The sequence below is a fragment of the Anguilla anguilla genome, chromosome 11 (genome assembly GCF_013347855.1).
Source record: "Anguilla anguilla isolate fAngAng1 chromosome 11, fAngAng1.pri, whole genome shotgun sequence".
NCBI classification, from domain to species: domain Eukaryota; kingdom Metazoa; phylum Chordata; class Actinopteri; order Anguilliformes; family Anguillidae; genus Anguilla; species Anguilla anguilla.
Window position 1 is genome coordinate 32,858,120 of NC_049211.1, and position 19,678 is coordinate 32,877,797.

The following is a 19,678-nucleotide window of genomic DNA, read 5'->3' on the forward strand; positions in this document are numbered from 1 at the left end:
GTTTTTAATTAAAGTTTTGTTTGCAAAGGACAAACGCAGCTCTGATTCGGGCTAAAACTCCACACCGGCGCCGCGAATCATTTAATCTTGGCAAAATCTGCAAAGATGCCGATTCGCAGTGAGCATAATTTTTAATAGGGTGATAAAAATGGCAGATCCTGTTCAAAGTACTCTAGGTAATCTAATCCCCTTGTGAGTACCGCTTGAAGCAGACAGCACATCATCTGAAGGAACTGCAGAGAAGGTTCTGGAAGTTTCAAGCAGGGGAAAGGGATCCAGACGGCTGTGAATGTAAGTAAACCCGGAGTACTCCGCACCTAGACACAATATTCATCACAGTTCGGTGGATTCGCTGATTCTTTTGCTAGACGAGCAGGGCGTGAGCTTGGGAGGCGAGGTTAGCCGTCAGGATCCGAACGGAGCACCGCTTCGCTTCGGGGGTCAGGCTGAGGACACACTTCCGTTCGGAAAGCTTGGCTCAGTCCCAGATCCAAAATAGTGAGGGATGAGAATAGCAAAAGGTTTCTGAAAAGGTCAGGAAGCACACAGAGTCATGGTCAGGAAATGCACACAGAGTCACAGTCAGGAAGCACAGAGTCATGGTCAGGATGCGCACACAGAGTCACAGCCAGGAAGCACAGAGTCATGGTCAGGAAGCGCACACAGAGTCACAGTCAGGAAGCACAGAGTCATGGTCAGGAAGCGCACACAGAGTCACAGTCAGGAAGTCACGATCATGGTTTTCATTGGAGTTTCCATTTTAGATCAAGAAGGGACTACAGTCATGACTCAAGAAGCCAAGTTAGCAAAAGCCATCCAACACAAACCCATTAGGTCACAGCGATAAGGCTAAAGCGATAAGGTTCTAAGTTTGTATTGGACTGTTAAATGTCACCTGTGTAGTCACACCACTAATCCCAAAAAAGAGGTGTCTCCCAGCTAAATTCCACATGGATGCTGGCTATCCTGACTTAGGGTCCTTAAGAGGTTGAACCAGCATCTACTGTCAACCTCAGATACTGAATTCTTTAAAAGTCTGCAGCATGCAGTATAATTGGCTATTTAATGAGCTTGGCAGAGAGGCCCCTCACTCTCCGGTACTGAAAGGCCCAGCAGGGTTAGAGAAGCCCTACACTGCCCCATACTGAAAGACCCAGCAGGGTTAGAGCAGCCCTACACTGCCCCGTACTGAAAGACCCAGCAGGGTTAGAGCAGCCCTACACTGCCCCATACTGAAAGACCCAGCAGGGTTAGAGCAGCCCTACACTGCCCCATACTGAAAGACCCAGCAGGGTTAGAGCAGCCCTACACTGCCCCATACTGAAAGACCCAGCAGGATTACAGTAGCCCTACACTGCCCCATACTGAAAGACCCAGCAGGGTTAGAGCAGCCCTACACTGCCCCATACTGAAAGACCCAGCAGGGTTAGAGAAGCCCTACACTGCCCCATACTGAAAGACCCAGCAGGGTTAGAGCAGCCCTACACTGCCCCATACTGAAAGACCCAGCAGGGTTAGAGAAGCCCTACACTGCCCCATACTGAAAGACCCAGCAGGGTTACAGTAGCCCTACACTGCCCCATACTGAAAGACCTGGCAGGGCAGTGCGGTGTGTTTGAGGCATAATCCCAGCCCTGACCCCTCGTCTCTCTGACAGTGGCTCAGCTCCTATTCTATCCCAGAGCAGCAGCAGAGATAATCCCCCAATCTGCCTTACAGACTGGTACCTCACACACATGCACACACACACACTCACACACACACACACGCACTCACACATTCACACACTCACACACTCACAACTACTCACACACACACACACACACACGTGCACACACTCACTCACAGACCAAAAATTCTACATTTACACTCTAATACATTACAAAATGAACTCATGTTTATTCATATGAATAATGAGATTCCAGATTTCACTGAAATAGTTTTCACTGGCTGGGTGATAATGGGTGAGTTTCTCTCCGTTCCTTTTTTGCTTTTAGTAAAAAGCCTTCTTTGTCTCTGAGCAATGTGACTGTAGCACACACACAAACGCACACGCACATGCACACACGATCTCTCTCGCTCACACACACCCAAATTTATTCACACCCTTGATTAAGATGAGTAATACGGATTCTTTCCAAGAAGAAACTATTCTTTTCCCTAAAACATCAGTCACAATTACTCACACCCCTAATGATTCTTTCAAATAAGATCTGTGCTGCGGCTTCCTGTTTCCCTGGGGTAAAAATGAGGTGAGGCACATATCGTCCGCCCATCACCATGGGGAATGGCAAAGAATGGAATGGGAATGGAGACAAAGGGTTATTTCTGTTGATTGTTATAAAAGCACTGGGAGAGCGGCAAACTTTCCTGGCAGAGGAAGCAAGTGCACCTTACCCCCGCACGGGGTGACAGAGGGGCGTTTTAGGAGGCAGAGAAGAATTCAGGGGCCACGGTCGGAGACCAGCAACGTCGGCTCCATCTCGGGAAACAGAAAGCCTCGAAATCTATCATCAGATGCCACTTCCATGCTAATAGGCATTTCTGGAATGGTTTCCAGACAAAGAAGCCTCTAACATCAGCGCAATCAATAAAAATAAGTGTCTGGAGTTTGCCGAAGCACGAGTATGCACGCACGCACGCACGCACGCGCTCACTCTCCCTCTCCCTGCGTTTCGCCCTCTTAAATAAAGAAAAATGCTAAAGATCCCACTCCGCCCAGTAGTTCCTTTGTCCCGTTCCAAATATCCTCCCACTTCGATAATTCCACCGCGAATCATAAATAGAAACCGTCCGCTCAGAAATGTTCTGATGAATAGGAGCGATTCACACGCTGCACCCTGCGTGCCAGACTGCTGCTGCTGCTGCTGCTGCTGCTGGAGGGCTAGGCTAGGCTAGCCTCCTCCTCCATCGCAGAGCCCGTAGCACCGCTCCCCCCCCGTTTAAACCGACAGCACAGCATCGCACTGAGGCTCCACTGCAGTCACAGAGCCGTTTAAATCCGGACGGTATTCACAAGTGCGTCCCTCGTCCGCTCGCCTTCAACGTTTCGAGTTTCGTACAGCGTGTCACAGGCCTACTGTCACGTGGGCGCGTACGTTATGTGACGTGTGCTTCTGCAGAATCGCAGCTCCTGACTGGTTTCTGTCTCTCATGGTCACTCTGATCTACCATGACTTCTGGTCAAAAGGAAGAGTTGAAGGCTCTTTAGCGGTTTTAATTCTCATTTTAAAAATAAATTTTTTTATTTATCAGCACCACTGCAGTAATGTGTACGGCAAAGTTAGCTTCTGTTTTGGCTTTTCACTATACACTGTATATGTGTAAATCAAAGTTCAATAAAATTCCATTACCAACACAAAGGGGTATTCATGCACAATACCTTCTGATAAAGACCTTGCTGTTCTCGTGCAATGTTACTATCATCATATTGCGGCAAACTAGTCAAGTCAATCCAAGTTTAAAAAACAAAAAACTTTCTGAAAAACCTTCTTCTGTTTGAAAACATAAGGCCAGGTCTCTGGCGTGATGAAACACTTCTTGGAGAGTTCGGTCAGTCTGCAGTTCATTTCTTGGAGACAAACGTGAAAATCAATGTGAATTCTCCTCTGTCCTCAGAGAAAAGTACAGTATGGACACACACACACACACACACATACACACACACACACACGTACACACACGCATACATACGTGCACACAGACACACACACACACACATTACATTACATTACAGGCATTTAGCAGACGCTCTTATCCAGAGCGACTTACACAACTTTTTACATAGCACTTTACATTGTATCCATTTATACAGCTGGATATATACTGAAGCAATGCAGGTTAAGTACCTTGCTCAAGGGTACAACGGCAGTGTCCTTACCCGGGAATCGAACCTGCGACCTTTCGGTTACAAGCGCAGTTCCTTACCCACTGTGCCACACTCCGTCCTACACACAGATGCACACACACACACGTACACACACACAGACACACACGCATACATACATGCACACAATCACACACACACACCACACTGATTTCCTGAACTACCAAATGACCTCTGACATCTATTCATACGAATAATAAGCATTCATGGCCGCGCCACATTCCTCTGAAATAGCTTTCATTGATTGGGCGATAATAGACGAGTTCCTCCGTTTCGCGCTTTCGGATCAATCTTCTCGCAAGTATAAGGAATGAATCAGCAACACGACTATCGCTCAGTTCGACAGACACCCATGACCAAAATAACACGCGTGCGGACCAAAATAGCTGAACAGGCGTTAGCGGGTGTAACGCGGCTGGGACGTCCCGGCAGAGGTCCGGCGGCGGCGCGGGCGCGGGCGGGGACGGCGAGGCCGCTCGTAGAAGCGCAGAGAGCGGAGAAGCAGCAGCCATTAGCCTCCGCAGGAGGACGGGAAACGCGACCAGGCCCATGATAAATAAAAGAAAGGAGATGAAAGGGCTTCTGACTCCGCGCTGGAGCGTTCGCTGGAGTGCTCCAATCTGTCAGCCCTCTGGGGGGGGGGGGGAATTATCTAATGCCTGCTGTCAACCCCCCCCCCACCACCACCCCCCACCCCCGACCCCCAGGCGCAGGAAACGCATCGATTACCGCGCGAGGAGCTGGGCCGTCTGACAGCGACGGTTTCCGGAGGGGGGGCGGGGGGTGGGGGTGGGGCCGTGCGGGAAGCGGACGGCGGGGGCTCGGCCGGTCTGCGGCTCGTCTCCGGCGGAGCTCTCGCCTTCCTTAAGCAGGCCTCGCGGCGCACACCGCTGACCCGACGCTCATCTGCGGCTCTGCGCGTTGACTCCGAACCGCGACTCCAGCTCGTCACAGCGCGGCCACCACGACCGCGTCCCGACCGCCCGGTCGACCCAGTTTCTCCGGAGCGCGGGCCGAAACTCCGAAAAAGGCCGACGGGGCCCACCGATCGGACCGTCCCGCTGCAGGAGGCCAGGCCCCGAAGCCTCGACTGCACTGAGCAGATAAACATATGAAAGGCTTCTTAAGGTCTTCTTCTTCTTCTTCTGCTTCATCCTCCCCCTTTTAAATGAGGGACCCAGAGAGGCCGTAGGAGGTTTGGGCACATCCCAGATACTGTCAGCGTTGGGGCTCCACGCACGAGAACCGCCCCTCACCCGCCCCCTGCCGCCACCGACACGCTTCGCTAAATAAAATCTCAAAACCAATCAAGCGCCGCTACCGGCCTCCTCTCCCTCGATTCTTCATCAGTGAACACATCCTCATCCTCCTCCTCCTCCTCTTCCTCCTCCTCCTCCTCCAGCTCCTGCTCCAGCCACCCCTCTGGGCAGGTTGGCTGGGACACACCGGAGGAGAACGAGGCAGTACTGGAGGGGGGGGGGGCGGGGGTGAGGGGGGTGGGTTAGAACCAAGCAGCGGGCTCCGGCAGAAAGCGGGTCGCGCGGATGATGTCACGCACAGGAACCCGCGAGGAGAGCCGCGCTCGTGGGCACGCCGCAGCGCCGCGGCCGGAGCCAAGACGAGGCCGCGAGCAGCCTTCTCTCCTTTCAATTTCCAAAAAAAAAAACTGTTCTCCTCCGAGGAAAGTACCGCGGGCTGCAGGAGTCCCGGTTTCCCGCGGTCCGTCCGTGGAGAACAGGCCGTGCTAGGCCGGGGGGGGGCCGGGGGGGGGGTATCTGTGGCTCTGTACCGCGTGTGGGATGCGTCGGTAAGCCGGGACACAGAGAGAATCGCTTTTTTGGCTCTATTTCTTTCATCCCCGCAAATCCGGGAGCCCTCTGGCTCTTCTCTCCCGAATTGCCAGGGCTGCACATCTGGGGTGTGCAGAGGCTTCTAGACTTTTCCGCTTCTCGCTCCACATAACGGCTAGGCAAAGCACCGGGCTCGGCTCCACCTCGGATAACGTTACACGCTGTGTGTGTGTGTGTGTGCGTGTGTGGCACCTCCTGACGATGCGGTGGGAACGCGGGTGAACTAAAGTGACCCCCGCCAGGACTCGTTGTCCAACCCAACCCAACCTCCCCTCCCCTCCCCCCCCCCCCCCCCCTCCAGAGCCTCACGCCTGTGCTCTGGAATTCCAGCAGAAATACCACAGAGATTCCCATGGGCTCCCTGACCTACTCGCACCCCGCCAGGATCAGGACATAACCTTCAAGAATGGTACGCCCCACCCTCCCACCCCCCCCCCATTTCTCAGAAATAATGGTGCGTTCCAAATCTGAACAGGGTCTTTCTTCCGTCCCTACCTTCGAGGGTGACCTCCTTGCCGGTCTTCTTCAGGGCCTGGACGGCTTCGTCGTGCGTGGCCTCGCGGAGGTTGTAGCCGTTGACCGAGAGGATGGCGTCCCCCACGTATAGCGCCCCCGTCTGGTCGGCCGCCAGCCCCTTGAAAATCTTGGAGATGAGAATGGGCATCTTGTTTTCCTTCCCTCCTACAGAGAAAATTCAAAAAGAAAGATGTTTTATTTTTTATATCTCCCCCAATATAACCTTCAGCTGAACATTCCACAGTAACCCCCCTTCCCCTTTGCGGTTTACGATATTGAATGTCACAGTCCCTCTAAATGAGAATTAAGGAGGTGTTTGTTTGGAGAGTGGAGGTGTGACCGGGCTGAAAAAATGCACTGAATTTTGTCAATATTTATCCTCCCAGCTAGTGCGTTTGTGCTAACAACTCCCGAGGCCAGGCCGGCCTGTGCAAATTTAAAAATAAAGGATCAGAATAGTCTGAAAGGATTTTATTTCGCGACTCCAGAACAACATTAGTTATGAGTCTGCTGCATTACACACAGGCCACATTGAAAAGGTGCACCAAAGCCAAACTTGTATGTGGGCTCACCATATATGTCCTTGGTACAGATGTCACTCCAGGGCACGACAGCTGCTTAAACAGTAATGTTTCTGCGGTTAACTTGACTCTGAGAAGAGTACATGTTACTCCGATAGAGTACATTTGATCCCTCTGGCCTCAAATAAACTCTGTTAGAATTAAATGAACACTGGGGAAATGTCCTGTGTTGAGCCAATAATGTCATGGCTTGGCACTACGCTCTTCCCACTGAGATAAGCTTCTGAGTTCCGGTAAGAGCCCCATAGCTTTGCTCCCAGTGTCCTAATTTATTTTTTCCCCATTATTTTGAAACCGGAGACAGGTGAGACCCGGGAAACAATTCTGTATCGCAGCCAATGAGGGGCCGAGCTCATTCACCCTACCCACGGCCCTCTGCGCTTTTAGTGACATCGTGGGTCAACTTGATCAATAAGTTCCTCAGCTTTGTCCATCTCTGTATGGTAATGTGACATTTTATGTTAGTTTCGCTTGAAATATTTCCGACAAGACACAGGTGTGACAGTGTAAAGTTACAAGAACAAATCTCACACCATGTATGAACCGGAGGAGTCCTTCTGAGAATCTTTGGCTTCTCATATTGATTTTTTAAAATGTAGGAGTTTCTCCCACCAACATTTTCCATCAGTTTCTGTAAAAGCAAAGCTGCCTTAACTCTCCCAAAATCTATGGGCAAAGTGCTGTGGTTTTCCATTGAAACCCTTCTGGAACTGACTGATTCTCAACCAAAACCGCAGGCTTGGGGTGAGAATTAGTTAAGCAAAGCAAAGGTAAAGATCAATTTGGTGGAGCCTTATGGTGTGTGTGTGTGTGTGTATATATATGTATATGGATCTTGGGCAGTTCCTTTTGGCCTCCATACTTTGCTCTTGCCATCACCCTGATAAAAGTCAATCATGGTCTCATCTGTCCTTAAGACCTTTTTGCAGAACTCTGCTGCTCTTTTAGGTACTTCTCAGCAAACTTCGGTCATTAGCTGCTGAGGTCTTCCTTGGTCTACCAGGCCCTTTGCGATGACTGAGTGCACCAGTGCTCTCTTTCTTCTTAATGTTCCAAACAATTGATTTTGGTAAGCCTAAGGTTTGGCCTGTGCCTCTGACCGTTTTTTCATATTTCTCAGCTTCATAATGGCTTCTTTGACATTTATTGGCACAACTCTGGTCTTCATGATGACAAACGACAATAACAGACTCCAAAGGCAATCAAAAGCCTAGAATCAAGACTAGACACTGAAAGCTACCATATACCTACATACAGGAAGGAAGTACACTAATCAGACTTATCAGAAACACCTAACATTATGGTAACATGAAAAAGGGGGGACTATGTATAAAAAGCACGGTAATTTCTACATAGTGAGCAAAATGTACAAAATACCATTTAATAAAAGCGGAATCTGCAAATAAAATGTCTTTCTCCTAAAAATGACGGAATTCACTGTGCACATATGCGTATATATATATATATATATATATATATACACACATAAGCTGTGTAAATATATATATATACATAAGCTGTGTAAAACACTCTTGATAACGGTGTCTCATTACACTGCCATCAGATCATCAGTCTAACATCGATGACATCACTTCCTGCCACTTCCTGGGGCAGTGCTTTTAATGGTCCCACGCATGGGCAGGCGTTATTACATAAACAGGCACGGAGACATTATGACTTACCCTATTATGACTTCACCCTGACCACAGAACCGTGAATTGTCGAAACAGCGCTCCAATTAGGGGCCTTGGGCAATCTTGGTACGATCATCAAGGTTAATAGAGACAGTACAAATGCTCAGAGGAATTAGCTAGAATTTTACAGTGTACTACTCTCAATGACCTGTGGCTATAACCATTAATGACCTGTTAATGAATCAACTTGCCCCCCCCCCCCCCCCCAAAAAAAAATTAAAATAAAATAAAGTGCATTTTTGTGTGCCCACCATGGGAGGATGGTGGATTTACGTCGACAGCAACCTGCGCCCTGTTTGCTCCCTCGACTGCCCCGGCCTGCGGGGATGTTTGCACGCTGAAATTCGTGGCGCGGAGGTCAGAGAGAAACGAGATGAGAATCTCGCAGGAACCGCGGCGAGCCCCGAGCGTCGGATGCCGCCGTTCGCCGCCGCCGCCGCTCTCTCTCCGTTCCGCTCTTCGCGTCGGGCGGCCTTCCAGTAATGACGGCGCCTGACCCCGCGGAGGGAAAGGTTAACGGAGCTGGAGGACGGTGGAGAAAACAGCACCGCCTGGCCCCCGGATTTACCGCCTGCTGGCGAATCGTTCCCTCGGCGACGGTCCCCGGGAGCTCGCCCAGTTAATTCTGCGATACGCCGGAGCCGCTGTTTCGCAAGGACCCCGCGGACCCCCCCGCGCTCTGGGAACCGCTCAGACGCTCGCTCTAACCGTCGGCCTTTCGGCACCCCTCCCCCCACTCCCTCGCGACTCTGAATGCCGAGCCGGGACGCACGGACAGGCACGCACAGACTAACCCCCCCCCCCCCCCAGCCGGACTGGCGTTGCCCCCCACCCCCCTCCCCTCCCCCCACTGCTTACGGAGAGTTCCGGAAGGCTCGTTCGCAGCAACTTGCTCTATGATTCGCACCTCGGCCACAGATCACCCGGCGCTCAACCAGAAAGCGTTGCAGGCCGAGCCATTATGCTAATTTATTTCTTGTTCAAGTTTAATGCCATATGGTGACACTCTTAATGACTGTATTTTGCATAGCGCTTGGTCAAGGACCGTGAAACACATATTATTAGCATCCCATTAGGGAAATCAGTCTCTTCCTCCAAGTGGGGGTGTGGAGAAACGGTAGTTATTGCGTCTCCACCTGAGGGACATTTTCTCTTTAAATATACTACTTTTAAAGAGCTGAATTGTGAAATGCAAGGCAAAATGGACACATCGGGGAATTCTGAGTTGCGTTGCCATATCCTTACAATGCGTTCTCTAGACAGGGTTCAAGCAAACACGTAAAACAGCACACATTTGTGGAAATTTAGGAAATCCATGCTTATATTTGGATAGCTAATTTATTAGATCTGCCTGCAGCAAGACATTTTAGAAACACAGAAAACACATTCAGGAATCTGAAGGAAAATAGTGTGTAGATCGGCAGGTAAAATGTTCCACTGATTGAGAGAGCCCTACAAAAACAATCTGGCAACCTGGAGATATATTTTTGTAGAGGAGGGGAGAGCATAGATTAGAATATTTGGTGGAAAACTGTGTTTTCAAAAAACCCTGTCTCTTACCTACAGTTCGCTGAAGCACTTAAAAAATAAAAAATCATAAATGGAAAAACTGCTTGTGGCCATTCATCCATTTCCAAACTGAAACGAATTACGTGTTGGTTGAGAGTATGTTACTTGATCTAATTATGGATGGGCACTCCGATGTGTTCCAAACCTTACGCTTGTGTTCTACCCAGAGTGTACAGCAGGTGCGGAACTAAAAGCGATCAAGTGCGCTCAACACTCAAGAACTCAAGAACGCAACAAGGCAAGAATGAAAGATTTCCCCGGAAGTTCTCTTCGTGTTCTTGGGATGACTAAGAAACTAAGTGCTCTTCGAAGCAAACTTTTCCATGCTCTCCCTTTCCAGTAGCCATTGCGTTTTTTCTGCTCTGTATTTAAGAATAAGAACGATTTACTCAGCCAAGAAAATGGCGACGCAAGGCAGAAGAATTTTGTGCACAAGCGTAATTATATTTTACTAACAGATTTTTGTAGTGTCAATGTGTCTGTAGTGTCATTCACAAAACATTTCTGATATTATTTGTACTTTTGTTCTTAAAAAATGTTCCTATGAAAAACCAATATGGGATTCTTGACGTGTGCAGACTTTACTTTTGTACATATCCCAGGTGTATGAGATGATGAATGCTGACGGTTTGTAAAAATTTATCCACAATCCTGTTGATGTGATTAGCATAAGGAGACAGGCATGAACAAATACAGATTTTTAAAAATGATGAATGCCAAAATGTTCCTGGAAATGTTCTTACACACAGTTGTGTGTCAAATGTGATTGTACACATTTCGTGAATGAGGCCCAAGGTGTTCCTTGCCAAGGTTAGAGGTCAATAGTCGTGACATCAGAGTACAAGTGCGTTTTGAATTGAACAGTTTATAAGCGTCCTTACACTCTTACACTTCTTACAAGAACACAAGAACATAGAACACAAGTATAAGGAGCTGGATCGTTTGACTCCATTCACTAAAAAGAGCCTTTCGTTTCGCTCTCATGAGGCTCTTCATTCAAGTATACTTCAGGGTTTTCGAAAAAATGTGGTTTCATGGTGCACTTACGTACTGCAAGTGTCAACGCATGCAACAGTGTATGGTGTTTGTGATATCTCTATCCTTTTATTTAGTGTAATATATAGGCCTATGTTTATTGTTTAATGTGGTATATTAATTATTAATTATTCACAGTATAATTAAATATGACTTGATCCCTTCTTCCTATGCCATACTTATGTGATAAGGAAATATGTCTACTACTACTCTTTTCCCATTTTAACGCCCATTATTAAGGAAACCAAAAATACGTAGCTCTCCATTCCACCCTGCATTCCGAGTCTTAGTTGAGCTCACACAAGCTCCATTTGTGAATGTGAAGGCAGAAGTATTGGAGTTTTAACCGTAGCACGGCTGTCTTTGTCGTCGCTGAAGAAAGGGAGAGCGCTGTAATGAACAATGTACGCCTTTGAATGTGTAACAGCGACCGAATTGCTTCCTTTGAACGGTGCCTGTGCATAAAGTTTATGTAGCAACCGCAGCGCTCACAATGCCATTGTCTGTCCGGCCACGTAACGTTAGCTAACGAGGAGGGGGGGGGAGACAGCCAAACTGAATGGATTGTTTACCGAAAAGAATCTGCTCAAAAAGAGCCATTCCATCGCCAGGTCCAATCAGAGCCGCTGTTTGTTAGCCTTCGGCCCGGTCCCATGCACACCTGATTCCAATCCAGTTAGATTCCAATCAGCCCAGTAGTGTGTCGGCTGGTCGTCCCCTCATACACAGGTAGAGACAGACGGGGCACCACTTCAGGCCCAAATGGGGCCCACCGGGTCACACCAGCGCAGGCGGAACCATGGAACCCTTCTGCCTAGCAACAGATCCGGAACCTTTGAACGTCACTGCTCCGTGTTCCTGCTCCCAAATTACACGGCGCGCATTCCACTTAAATAATGGAAAAGGGCCTTTAACATGGGAGGATATCAAACTTTTTTGCGCAATATGTGTAGACACTTGAGAAAATGGCTGGCACATCTGCACTTGTGGTGCTAAAAGGCAGTTAGATCTGGTTCCCTTCATTTGGCACCCCCGAAGAAAACCTCCTCCACTCTGCAATTTGATTCTAACCAGATTCTAATCGAATTCAAATACCTTTCAGTCACCAACATATGAGCACCATGCTAGAAATAGCAAGACCGTGATAGGTAATGATACACTGAATGAAATATACCGTAAATTGATTATAAAAGTAAGAAGACGCCCCCAAACTGTTACATTTCTCGGTGGGTACTTTCCCACTGTCAGCAACAGAACAAGTAATGCTGTTAACAAAGCACTTTCTTGCCATTCAATCGCCTGTAATTACCTGGATAACTACCATGTCAACACTGATTTGCCTGCACGCATTGTTCACAATGCTAAAAGTTTAATGGTCAGTTTAGTGTGTGTGCAGCCCTCTATTAAAACCATTCTTCTGTAACCACAGGCAAACGCGCCAGCTCCTTTGTGTAGAAGAGTTCTACGCAACTACAGACTCCTCGCTCACAGCTGGAGGTCTTATTTTCTCACCTGAAGGCATTCATGTGCTGACAAGAGAGGGAGGCCTCGAGACACTCTCAGTATAGGGTGAAGGAGCCACACGAGGTCAGCGGCTGACTTGTCTCAACCAATCAAAATCCTTTTTTTCCCCTCTTCCCAGCAAAACAGCATTGCTGGCAGCAAGCTACTGCTAACACGTGCTCCACACAGTCTGGGTTTCGCTAAAATATTCACTTTCACTTTCAGGAGAGTATACAGCATTACAATCGTGCAGACAGACAACAGAGTTAATATATCCAGTAGAGACAAAATGTACTCAATCGTTCAATGCATTCCATGCTGCGGTGCATTTGGGTTTGGTTGCTGTAGGGAGCTGTATGAAGAGGTGGCGCTTCGAGAAAGGATTCCCACATAGGTCCCCCTAAAATGACCCCGCTCTGACAGAGAACCCCTACCTCAATAAAGCAGTTAACTGCTGACACCTTTCATCCGACACCCACGACAATCTGTAGCCCCGATGCAGAGCCTGTTTAATATGTAACCGTATGATTAATTAGTTTTACCATAGCTTTTTAATTTTTAACGTAACTCAAATTTCGAGGCAGCCCTAGAGGATCATCTCACGGCATCCACTCTGAAAAACACCAAAACACCAAATACCAAATATGTAAACAAAAGATAATGACAATGGTTTTCCTTTCTATCTACGAGATTGCAGCCCACTCAAGTGTGACTGTTGATTTCCTTACCGGATGAAGTACTAGTGGAAAGATGCCTTATCTCGGTTTCCGTTCGTCAATGCTAAACCGCACACATATCAGCCCAGTTACAAAAACCAGGGGACCACGGATTGGCATTCTTCGTGAAGCTGGCAAACTCCAATGGTTACGCGAGGTATTGCAGTTTAGTAAGCCTCAGGTGCCAAAAAGCAAAATTCCCCATTTAAGTTAAAAGCCTGGCCAAATTGTACTATTTTGAACATTTATTTTAATTCTAAAATTTCTTCACACTGAACTAATTACTCTCCATGGACCGATTTTTCCCACAGAAGAAGATGTGATTTTTTCCATTCCATTTTGGTCTGCATGTACATGCTGACATGGGCACACCAGTACATTAAAGTGCACGAGGCTGTGTAAAGCATGGGGAGGGGGATTGAGCCAGAAGAGCCCTGAAGTTGCCTGCACTGAACCGATGCATCAGAATACGTTGAGTTTTCCACCCAGTAGAGAATGCATCCACCTTCAGAGTAATTACTGCTCTGATTATATTGTTACTTTGATATTATTATTATTATTATTATTATTATTATTATTATTATTATTAATAATAATAATGTTAATCATGATGTCTGCAATACCTTCGTGTTCTTGTTTCCTGAAAATAATGAAAATGAGCCAATATTGCATTTAGGTGACAAGCTCCTATTTTATAACTACATACTGTGTACATAGCCAATAACATAAAGCATGTTGTATGTTCATTTGAATAAAATAAGTTAAAAATATTGATCACATATTTTGCTTTCTTTCATGCACCACACAGGCTTTCAAGACAAAGCAAGTAGATAAATCCAAGTGAATTATATTTGTTTCTCCTGTCTGCAGCCAACTGTCACTTTTCAATGATGAATTTGATGCATTTTATTTGAGATCAGGGTAATGTTGTCTAAAGGAATTCACCACAGGCTAAGAATAGCTAGGAACCATATCATTTACGGCACCTGTTTACATTAGACTACAATGGAATTACCAAGTTACTGACCAGATGTCTATTTTGGAAGTCAGTTGTCTATCTTCTTTAAAACAGTACTGTAGCTAGCTAGCTACAATAACCCAGAATAGCTGATGAAGTGCATAACACTTCTTGACTAGCATACCCAGCGACAGACAAAGCTTTGAAACTGAGCTTTGGCTCAAAAGCGTGAGCTTGCCATGCTCACTCAGCGGTACAGGTCATTGCTCTGTTCTGTCTTTACCGTGATCCTTAACTTTGAAGTACCCATTGCCCATGCTCTGGTGCCAAAAAGACCCGTAGTCAAACATGGCAGCCTCTACGTAAGCTGAATCTGTCTCCAGTTCCTGTATATCATGTCAAAAATACATTTAACAAATAAACGTACACACTTAGCCCAGGACGCCTCCTCTCGGTTATTCTGAGTGGCATATCTTCCCTTTAAGGGAAATGCCTTTGGCACCAAATCGAAGTCAGCTTCATTCTGTTGTAGCCTGCTGTAGCGCCCCTCACCGCGACAGTTGACACTTCAGCTCGCGCTTGCGTTGCATTAAAAATTGCAGGTGAAACATTGTAGAACGCAACGGAGGCATGAAATCGACTTTGCTTACCTCGAGGTGTCTGCGTCCGCGTATTTATGTAGGGTATGTTTAGGCCCTTCGGGTGTCCCTTCAGCAAACCGATAACGCAGCGCGTGGCGTCTAGGCATCAGCACACTACTGTGCTTTTTATTTTTGGATTAAGTACTTAAATCCACAGTAGGATGAGTCGCAGAAAGAACAACTGTTCCTTTTACAGTAGATATATCCACCCTAAAATAGCCTTTTTATCTCCGTAGCCTACTCCCGGCCCCCCATTACATTCAGCACCCTTAAAATAATAGATTTTTTCTGATGAAAAAAATGTTTGCTTGTTTTCCTCGTGAGAACACTGGACTTTTTGCATGACGGGCAAAAATGCCATTTAATAACTGATAGCACAGATATAAGCTATATATATATATTAAAAAAATAGCCTACCCGCTAAAAATGTAGCATACGAAATAAACGAGAAGTCTATGCCTATATGACAGCCAAACTGTAAAGCAAAGCAACTTGTTTGATTTCGAAGTTGATTGTTAAATGGTTATTAAGAAAATATAACTTTTGTGTAGCCTATCGCATGATCAACAGTCGTGGGTTATAATGTGATTTGACATTTGGCTTCCTAAACACATGGGCGGAGTTCACAAAGTCAGAAGCTTGCCTAAATTAACTGGTTTTATCCTTATCCGTCAGGATTTCTTCATTTGAGGCATGCACAAGGAGAGTTTACAGTTCTAGTTATATTGTTATGTTACAGCGTGTTTTTGAAGCGGTCTCCTTAATTTGTGGATATTTATAACTTTGTGTAGGTTAATTTGAAAGTGCCACATAAAGCGGCAGACATTTAAGACGAACAGATTTCGTAACAAATTCACGTTTGTGGTTTCCTTGTTTGCTACTCACCTTTAATGCTAATTCCGAGTCCTCCAACGTCTTGCTTAGTAACTCGCACAGTGCGCTTGACGTTTGTTATAGATTCTGGGACCGGAGAACTAGATCCGAGGTTGGAAGGGTCCCCGTTCACTGCTCCGGCAGGACTCGGACTCTGGTTTGGTTTAACGGCTTCCGATGAGCTGTCGCTGGGGCTGACCGTCAAGGTTTCCTCGGTGAGACAAGCCAGCATACGGACCCAGCGATCCGCGGAGACTCGGAGCTCCAGCAGTCCACTTTTCTGCGCTTTCATCCCGGCAGCCATGTTCAACGCATTCCTGGGATGTCTGCACTCTGTACGGGTTGGCAGTCCTACACACAGATGAGGGTGGGAAAACTGAGATAGGCTACCACCAGAGACACGCCGGATCCTCCCTTTCGCTGCCTCTCGGTCGCACGTAGCAATGTGTGGTTAGAAGCGTCTTCTTTTCACACTTCTCTAGAAATAATTAGCTGGCAAACTAACACAACTTGTTTTCCGAGAGGTAGGCAATGGATGGAGATCCATAAAATTCGAATACTGCTGACAGGAGACGTGGTTAATTGTTGCGGAAACTTATCTGGACACAGGCCTATTTAAAATGAAAAAAATACGTTTGTAGCCTGCGGTAGCCTATGTCGTGTTTAACGCGTAGGCTTATTGTAATAAATCCAACCTTAATAAACGTATGATATAGGCCTATTAGCCTACTCAGCAGCCAGTCTGCTCTGGATTCACACATTTTCTACAATGAGTAGAACTCCGTTCTAAATGAGTTGGATTCGCTTAATTTTGGAAACCACAGACAGATGATCCCTACATAGGGGAGACCGAGTGTCGGTTGTGCCTTATTTCTTATTTTACGCGACTGTTAAGAGACCGCTTGCTCATGAAGGACAGCATTTTCAAATTAACAACTTAAGCACTTCTTATTAACTTTTGGTTATGTTCATTTAAATCAATCGCTGAAGTGAAAGTCAAATGCTGGCTTCAAACTGAATGAGTTCATAGGAATAGCTTACCCGTCCTCGGGGTCGGTTGTGCCTGTGTGTGGGGTCAGTTGCACCTCCGTAAAGTAAACAAAAAGACACAATATATGATTTATTAGCCTTCCGTTTTAAAAGCAGTGTACATGTTCAGACACATGTTTTCTTTGACCTCTACCAGTAAAGACAGTTGAATACAAAATCTAATGACAAATTTTTATTCAAAATACTAGGATGTCAGGTTTCAGTTCCCCCTAGCTGGCTTGCAGCTGGCTTCTCTGATCTGCAAACATCTTTGCCAGTCTCTTTCAAAGATGCTTCAAATAAAACTTTGTTACACATTAATATATTAAAAAAATAATTGTTTATTTATACCTTTAAGCCTACATAGTAGGCTAGACCTGTTGACTATGTAGGCTTAAAGGTATACTATGCAGGATTTTTTTTGCCTTGTGGTCCTGCGTTTACAATCAAAGAAGTCTCCTCCGTCTTCAACCTCAGGCCGACCTCCGAGTAGTGCAGAAATAGCTACTGTATGAATTAGAAAGATGTGTTAGTAAAAGCAACTGCACAAACTAAAGCGATGTGTCTCTAAATACAAATCAATCGAACTGCGATGTCGCAGGGATGTAGGGCCAGTGATCAAATGCTCTAAACACTGTGTCCTACCGATTAATTTGATTACATCATGCAGATGTCGCAGTGACCATCTGTGCTTACTGGGTAGTAGTTACTTAGCAAACAGCAGTTCCAAGCAGTTCCAAAACACACTCAAAATTATCAGCACGTTCCTACTTACAACCCTCAATCCTCACACAATAGACGGCATCTGATTCCCATCCAAAGTGGAAAAGGTTGATTGGTTGGTTTAGCTTATCATTAGGCGGTGTCTTAGCCCTCTCTAAAGCCCATTTCAGAGCATGATGTTTGGACATATTTAACCTGATCCAGGGGTCTCATGCATAGAATTGCATGGATTACATCCTAAATTTTATCATAGGACCAGTTACTACACCGTGTGTAGTGTATGCATAATTTATCAAATGTGCGTACGAATGAAAAATGTTTCATAAATCACACATACACATGTTTCACTTATAAATCACAAATATCCCCTAAAAGTGTGCACACGTAAGACTCCACCCAGCGAACCCCCTCAGTTATCCTTCTATGGTGGCTTCATAGGGAAGAGTCACTATATAAATGTTAGTTTTTGGATTTTGATCATTTACTCTGAAAATATTTAGCCTAGCACTATGAAATTTTACTTCGGTAGTCATTAGCCATTTAAATTACGTTCATAACTTTATCAAGTCGGATAAAATTTAAATTAAAGTACATGCGGTCTGTTACATTCATGTGGCCTAGTCGGTATAATTGTAACAGGGGGGTGGAATAATTGTGCTAGTAAATGAAAACGCCCTAATAATGAGCATATGGAGGTTTTTTTTCTGCACATACTAATGTTAATCGAGGAAATCCTCAGATTACATCCAAACACTGATGCGCAAGCAACTTCATAATTTACTGTGAAGTGAGTTGTGGTAACCTTCAAATCGATGAAGAAAGCTCATTTTGTTTGTTTCTGAACACCAGGTAAGCTTTTACAAAGCAAACAGCCTACCATAAATACCGATCTGGTGTGTGCTTATATTTAAATGCCTGTGAACAAGTGGCTGTCTCTTTCCCATTAATCACTTGATGCATCCAGAAGATGAGGCTATGTCAATGCAATCAAATGTTACATTAAACACATGATATTCTTTAATACATATTAAATACAATTTAAAATGCTTAAGGTCTCCCCAAATAGAAACTACATGCTGATGGTTTTTAACACGATCTAGTGTCCCTAATCTCCAAAACTGAAGCTCTCTCCATGATCTCGTTGAGTACCAGCCCTGGCGTTTTTTCTTTAGACCGCATTCTGTAAACATATAACCGCAAAATAGCACATTGTTTTTTTATTTATTTATTTTTATACTCCCATACTGAGTTGCTATACTTACTGTAGTATGCATATCCGCGCCAAAATGCAAATGAAAATGCCAATCGGTGCGTACATTCCGTTTCGATGTGCGCAAAGACCATTACATAATTCCAATGAAATTGCAAAGCCCACTTTGAGTTTTCCCATTTTCAAGTTAATGTATGCACTTCATCTGACAATTTTAAAATGTAAATGTAAAGTCCATTTCATATTCAATTTTTTCACGCTCTCTACGACACAGCGCTGTCATAATTTAAATGAAAGTGAAAAACCACACTTGAAATTGTAACCGCATTATCCATGGCAAAAATGAAATGATATTTCAATTGGCCATTCATCATTTCATTTTTATGTTTTTGTGGAACAAGCCTGACATAAATCAAATGCAATCGCATTGCTTCCGTTTGCATTATCAAGCGAGCGAAAACCCAGCCAAAATTCAAATCGAAATTACAATCCCCGCGAACCGAGCAACACACCGTGAGCGCGTTTTTTTTTGGACCAGGCAGATTTTCTTGCACATGAATGTCTGATACCGTTTAGAGCCATCCTGTCACAGCTTGCCAAGCAACATATTTAGTTTCGCTGGACACAGTACTGCTGATGGGTCAAACAATGGTGGTGTTCTTGCATACACCTCCATCAACAGGATTTCAATCTAGCATGACGTCAATCTAGCATGCAGAGAATTCTTCTTTACTCGCTTTTCTGCCATTATGTTTTACTGCAATACTACATTTATGATGCCACCATATAGGGATAATCCAGGGGGTTCAACGGGTTGGCCTTGTTGAAAATCTCCATCCCCACACAGCAAAATGCTCAACATATATTTATGTTTAAAAGTGTTCACATGAGTCC

General features: G+C 45.7%; 1 protein-coding gene across 1 annotated transcript in view; it reads right to left on the reverse strand.

Annotated features, from left to right (window-relative positions):
- The window catches only part of LOC118207454 (alpha-1-syntrophin-like), a 39,099-nt gene extending 22,216 nt beyond the window's left edge, over window positions 1–16,883 (reverse strand). Inside the window, exons 1-3 of the mRNA XM_035381064.1 lie at window positions 16,864–16,883; window positions 15,835–16,173; window positions 6,232–6,417 (exon numbers count right to left, since the gene is read on the reverse strand). Coding sequence (XP_035236955.1) covers window positions 6,232–6,417; window positions 15,835–16,126 — 478 coding nt within the window. The 5' untranslated portion in view covers window positions 16,127–16,173; window positions 16,864–16,883. The remainder of the gene's footprint in view (window positions 1–6,231; window positions 6,418–15,834; window positions 16,174–16,863) is intronic.
- Window positions 16,884–19,678: the final 2,795 nt, after the last annotated feature.